At 35.4% G+C, this 5,656-nt stretch overlaps 1 protein-coding gene across 1 annotated transcript; it reads left to right on the top strand.

The window, feature by feature from the left end:
• The first annotated feature begins 1,522 nt into the window (after window positions 1-1,522).
• Window positions 1,523-4,214, top strand: LOC150091285 (uncharacterized). The gene is made up of 3 exons (XM_090383083.1): window positions 1,523-1,564; window positions 3,005-3,324; window positions 4,117-4,214. Exons 1-2 carry the CDS (start codon window positions 1,553-1,555, stop codon window positions 3,320-3,322), a joined length of 330 nt encoding a protein of 109 aa, XP_090239209.1. The 5' UTR covers window positions 1,523-1,552; the 3' UTR covers window positions 3,323-3,324; window positions 4,117-4,214.
• The last annotated feature ends 1,442 nt before the right edge of the window (window positions 4,215-5,656 follow it).

The raw sequence follows: 5,656 nt of genomic DNA, 5'->3' as shown, positions 1-5,656 counted from the left end.
GTAGATAAAAAATAAAAATCGTACGTTTCACTGCTTTCGACAACGTGGATCGTTCAGCTTCCAATAAAGACCAAGACATCGTACTCAGCGCTATGGCTTGGACTTTATGCTTGACTTGAGATAAACACCATTATCCACAGTTCTCGCTAAGTAGTTAATATCTTTTTTTAAATTAGATAGCATCGCTAGAATACGACACCACAGGGACAGCTGTTTGATAAAAGTTGAGCATAAGAACGAGCCACCACTCCGATATGGCCTGAGTCTTCATTGGTAGCAGAATAATATAAACGTACACTTTACACCATTCGAAAATGGATAGCAGTAAATCGTACGAATTTTATTTCATATCACTGTTATTAAACGTACTCAGATCCTCACATCTAATATTTCTCACATATCTGCCAAAATGTTTGAATGAGGTTAATAAAATCTTCAGGTAATACTGAAATAATTACACCTACAGAGACGCAGGCTTAAGTAGGCTTCGGTATCCACGTTGAGAAAGATGATTCCTCATAGTGACATCTTCATGTTTTAACGCTATTTCCAAACTGGTGGACTCATATAAAATTAATTTTCTGTTTATACTCCGGGGTGACTACATGAGGCCAGAAGAGTTCACAGGATAGATAGAATACAAGAATTATATCAGATTTAGTATACACGTGGACTCGAAAGATGGTCATTCAAGGCGCGTGCTTTTGAACCCTCGGGTATTGAGGACTCCTGAATATAAAACACACCCTTGACTAACCTATCAAGTAACGTATACTTGCTTAGTTTCTGAAATTATACTTTACGAGTTCACATTCAAACCCCGAGACTAAGGGCGTTTATCAAACTCCTGTATCTTTAAGAAAAACGAAAGTCAAAGAATGCTACAAACCTCGGTTCTATTACAGAGATTTCTGAAATAAATGAAGTCTGAAATTCGTGCCCTAATTATAAGCTGTCAGACTAGTTCTAGAAGAGTCTGGCGTGTGGATAATCAGAGTGAAATAACTTACAACGAACTGATAAAGTTCGCTTTCAATATTGAACTTCACTTGAATATGCTCAAAAGAGTATGCCTCTTTCCGGGGAAAGTCTTATATACTTTAATTCTCAATGTAAATAAAAATAAAAACTGAACTGACAACAGTATCTGAAGGAATAAGAATGTTGTTCTTTCCCCCACCCCCTCGCCATTCTCGTGCACTACCGGAGTTTCTTCCAAGGACACACAGTTCATTCTAAATACCATTACCACACCCCTACTTCTAAAAGCACACCGACAACCTATTTATCGGTGAAAAACCATTAAAACAGGACAGAATGACCTTTAAAGTTGCCCCTCCATTCTACTTCATTGTTTCATTCGAAGATTAAAAAAAAAAGGGCACGTGCACAATTTCCGTATACACACTAGCAGGAGTAATTATTAGAAGCAAAAACTTGCGGGTCATTGCCAGCTGGATTAAAACATGGTGTGATCGTTGGATATAAAAGGCCCATCGGACTGGCTCCAAGTATTCATTGACTCGAAGCAGTTAATCACCACACCATTACAATGAAGGCTCTGGTAAGTATCCCGTTTTGTTACTCATATACAAGTGCTTGAGTTAGAGCAGTTATAGGATATCAGTAGCATACCGTTAAAGCAGAGTTTTTTGAAGAGCAAATTAGAACTTAATTCTATGAATTAATAATTAACTTCACGTCCATTAATGAAGTCTATATATCGTAGAGGAACCTCTGATTCCCAGTATAATAATGCATTTCGTAATCCCAAGTCTGGGGCAAAAAATAGTGCCCTTAGACAGAAAAGCATAACGCAGAGTAGCACTGTTTTCTCAAAGAAAGTAATTACATTTCAGCCTCTATGAATTCCTCAGTAGTTGGGACTCGAAGATAAGTGCTATGTGCAGAAATATTTCATGGTTCCAATATAGACAAAGGCAGAAATATTTCATGAACGCAGATCTGCACTGAACAAAGAGTGATGTTCAACTAAAGAAAATATACATGCTCTTAAACGAGATTAAGATGTACATTTAAAATAAAATTTAATACTTAGCCTGCTCTCCCATTTATATTCCCCGCACACTATAGTTACTGACTACTATCATCCTGTGGGGAATACAATTCATGCAACTAAAGCTTTTTGGAACAAGCAATATTTATAACTGACGTTGCACCATATTTTGAAAATAAAAATTAATGTCACTTTTTAGCCAATTGTCCTTTTTGAGTTTTGCGCAATTGGAAATGTTATTGTGTTAATACAAATAGTATTACCTACTAACATTTACCAGCGCACATTCAAATACCTTTCAATAAAGTATAAATTTTGAAAATAAATCAATAATATTTTATGAACAAATAACAGATATAAGAAAATAAGGTTCCAGTAAAACGTTCAGTGGTTAGTTTATTTAATTGGTAAATCTCTTTCCCGGTGATATGCTTTTTTCATTTATATCACGTCGTTCATTTTTTGATGTCAAAAGAAAGAATCAAAGAGTAGTCAAGGGGAGAAAAAACGCCTACGTCTGGATGTGAATAAGTAACTCAAAGAGTAAAAAAGAATTCACAGAACTCTCTTTTGCCCGTTACTCTACTGGCAGCAGTTACAATTGTGGTTATAATATGTATATTTAGAATGCCAGTTGGACAATTTCAAAACTATATCAATTACTTAAATAATACATTAAATTCTGTTTAATATCATAAACTCCATTCCTGGTTGTGACTCTTCATGAGAGTTGAAAACAGTTATGAATATTCATCTATATGAATTCCAAGGCTGTTTTCCCAACCTTGGAAAACCGATTAAACTTCGGGAACATAAGATTTTCCCTTAACAGGTGTGCCTGCAAGCATTTCCGCTTAGGACTACTCTTGCTCGTTTCTTGTAATTTTTTTTAGTATTTCAAAACCGTTTAATTAAGAAACACAGAAGACTTTACGAATTAATACTCATTTTAGCAATTAATAATAATTTTATTTCTTTCATTCTCAGTTTGCTGTCGCCCTTCTCGCCCTCGTGGCCTGCGTCTACTCCGTCGGCCTTGGTGGCCTTGGAGCATATGGTGGATACGGCCTTGGATATGGAGCTGGAGCATACGGCGCTGGAGCATATGGAGCATACGCCGATGGACTAGGAGGATTTGGTGGAGCTCCAGTTGGACGCGCTGTTGCTTATTCAACCAAAATCAGCCATCCTGGTGCTGCTCTTGGTCTAGGTGTGTACGGTGCTGGATATGGTCTCGGTTATGGAGCTGGTTATGGAGTCGGTGCTTATGGTGCCGGTTATGGACTTGGTCTCGGCAAATGGTAAAAGTAAGTAAATATAAAAGTTTATTCAGGTACATTTTGTACTCTCATCAGCTTATCACGAGTATGCTAGTAATTCATACATTCATTATAGATAGATTATTACAGCTATTATGCAAGCCTATGCTTCCCTATAAGGCAATGCATTTATATAAAGTAAACTGCCAGAACGATAGTAGATCAAGAAACGTAAGTTTTGATCTGCATTACCTGTTGCGGGAGAAAAAACTTTTAGGCTGCTGAAGTCTACAAACTTTACTCATTATAATCGCTTAAGGTCGAGCCCACAGTACTCGTTTAGCTGTGTTTTAACTCATTTTAATGTTTATTAAGTTTATCATATATTTGTACTGTTAGTCTTTCAACTAGAGTATCAATGCACAATTACCGTCTTTTTCGGCGTAGAAACGTCCTCGTAAATGTATATAAATTTTAACTGAAATTAATAACAAATTTCAATATGATAAATTAATAGGCGATTTGGTGTTTAATATTATTGTTGTTTCTTTTGCAAGGCTTCGTGAAAACGAATAAGCTATACGTATTCTTGTTGCTAACCAAAGAATACATTTATTTGGTGCACGCGATGGAAACAACCAGAGGAATTCATTTGTGAGCCCGTGAATTAAAATAATAATTATTTATACGTTAAACTTTTAGTTTTAAAAATAAGTTATCTGTCCCATAAATATTTTGAATTTAACCGAATTTTATTAATCATTATAATTAGTAATTTCTCAACTTTAATGTACAATTAGTGAATCGAATTTTGACTGAAAATTTCCTTTTCTTTAACAGATCGCAAACTTTTCCTGTGGAGCCTTGGAGGAACGTGGCGGCATACAAATATCTAGACCTTCTGTATGGCAGTGGTGAAAAATAAAGTGGTTCGATGGGATATATTTTGGATTTCATTTACTACACCAATCACTGACATTTTCCTCACAGTGCACATGACTAATCGATGCGCTAATGCAAACCCAACACAGTACCATATATTACAATGCCCATCTATATTCCAGCATTTGAAATTAATCTAAAATTACTGTTTATCTGTGAACAAAAATAGAAATATACATTCACTAGGCAAGAGATCAATCCTACCAATCACAAAACATTGTTTAAGCATCTTCCTGCACAATATAGTAAATTTTGTGTTTTATTTTATACATATGGTATTTTCATCTTTCAATAAAGAATGCTTATATGGAGAACAGCAACTGCTGTTTAATACGTTTTTAGAAATGTTCATAGACAAGTCTGAACTTTGAATGGCAAGTCGGATTCAAGTAACGCAGGTTTCATATAAAAACAATACATGATTTCTTAAATTAGTCTCAAATGACCATAGCAATAAAAGACTTCCGCTGTACAAGCATATTTATATCATGCAATAAGAATCACGCTGTATCGCTTCCTTTACTTGGTATCCAGCATGAAATCAACGTTTTTTCAAATACTTTTATAAAAGTGCTCAAAAAGAAAATTCGTAGCAACCAAATCAGTGCTACCGTTATCAAAAACATGATCCTATTATAATAGAGCGTCTAATTGTCTGAATATCGATATACAAAATAAGCAAGAAGTGGTCAGAATAAAACACCTTACTTGAATGAGTATCAATAAATATCGGTACGAATAAGATCCTCCACCTTTGCATCAATGCATTCTGTTATTTTAAAACAGCTATAGTTTGGGTTGGTTGAGGTATGTATACCTCAAAAGTTGTAAATATGTCAATAACAATGTACTTAGCAGGCGAGGAAAGCATTTCAAAGCTGCAGATAATTATTATATGTAAATAAAAACCTTAAGTTGTTTAATTATCGAAGAAATTGGCAGGTATATATAGTCTTGAACAAGTGATGAATGGCTATCATAAGAGATGGTAACTCATCTGTTTGATATTTGAACGCGATTTTGTTGAATGCAGCTAAGACCTCTTTCAGTAGAACGTTGCCACACACGGATACTTCTTTCCAAGAACAGAACCTTGTGGTCACTAAAGGAAATCCATTATTCCAGCAAACTTTGTAGCAACTGTATTCACTGTACGTGAGGATATGTTGACGGAGAGTTGACATAATGCACAATGAATGCAACCCTGCCGTTGATGGTCATCCACTAATGATAGTCTTCATATTGGATGTCCTTAATAAGGATGGACATCATCTCTGATCGTTTTCAGAGGCAGATCTGTCAGCCGATGCCTGCCAGAAAATTATGAGGTCCTCTCGCTCTTAATCCCATTTTCTGAAGACTTTACAAGTTGGACAACGTCTATGGGCGCGTATATATATATTTATATTATATATACAGTGCGTATTTATATTATATA

This window comes from Mastigoproctus giganteus, chromosome 1 (genome assembly GCF_048544385.1).
Source record: "Mastigoproctus giganteus isolate SK-2022 chromosome 1, ASM4854438v1, whole genome shotgun sequence".
Taxonomy (NCBI): Eukaryota; Metazoa; Arthropoda; class Arachnida; order Uropygi; family Thelyphonidae; genus Mastigoproctus; species Mastigoproctus giganteus.
This window is presented reverse-complemented; position numbering and strand designations above follow the sequence as displayed.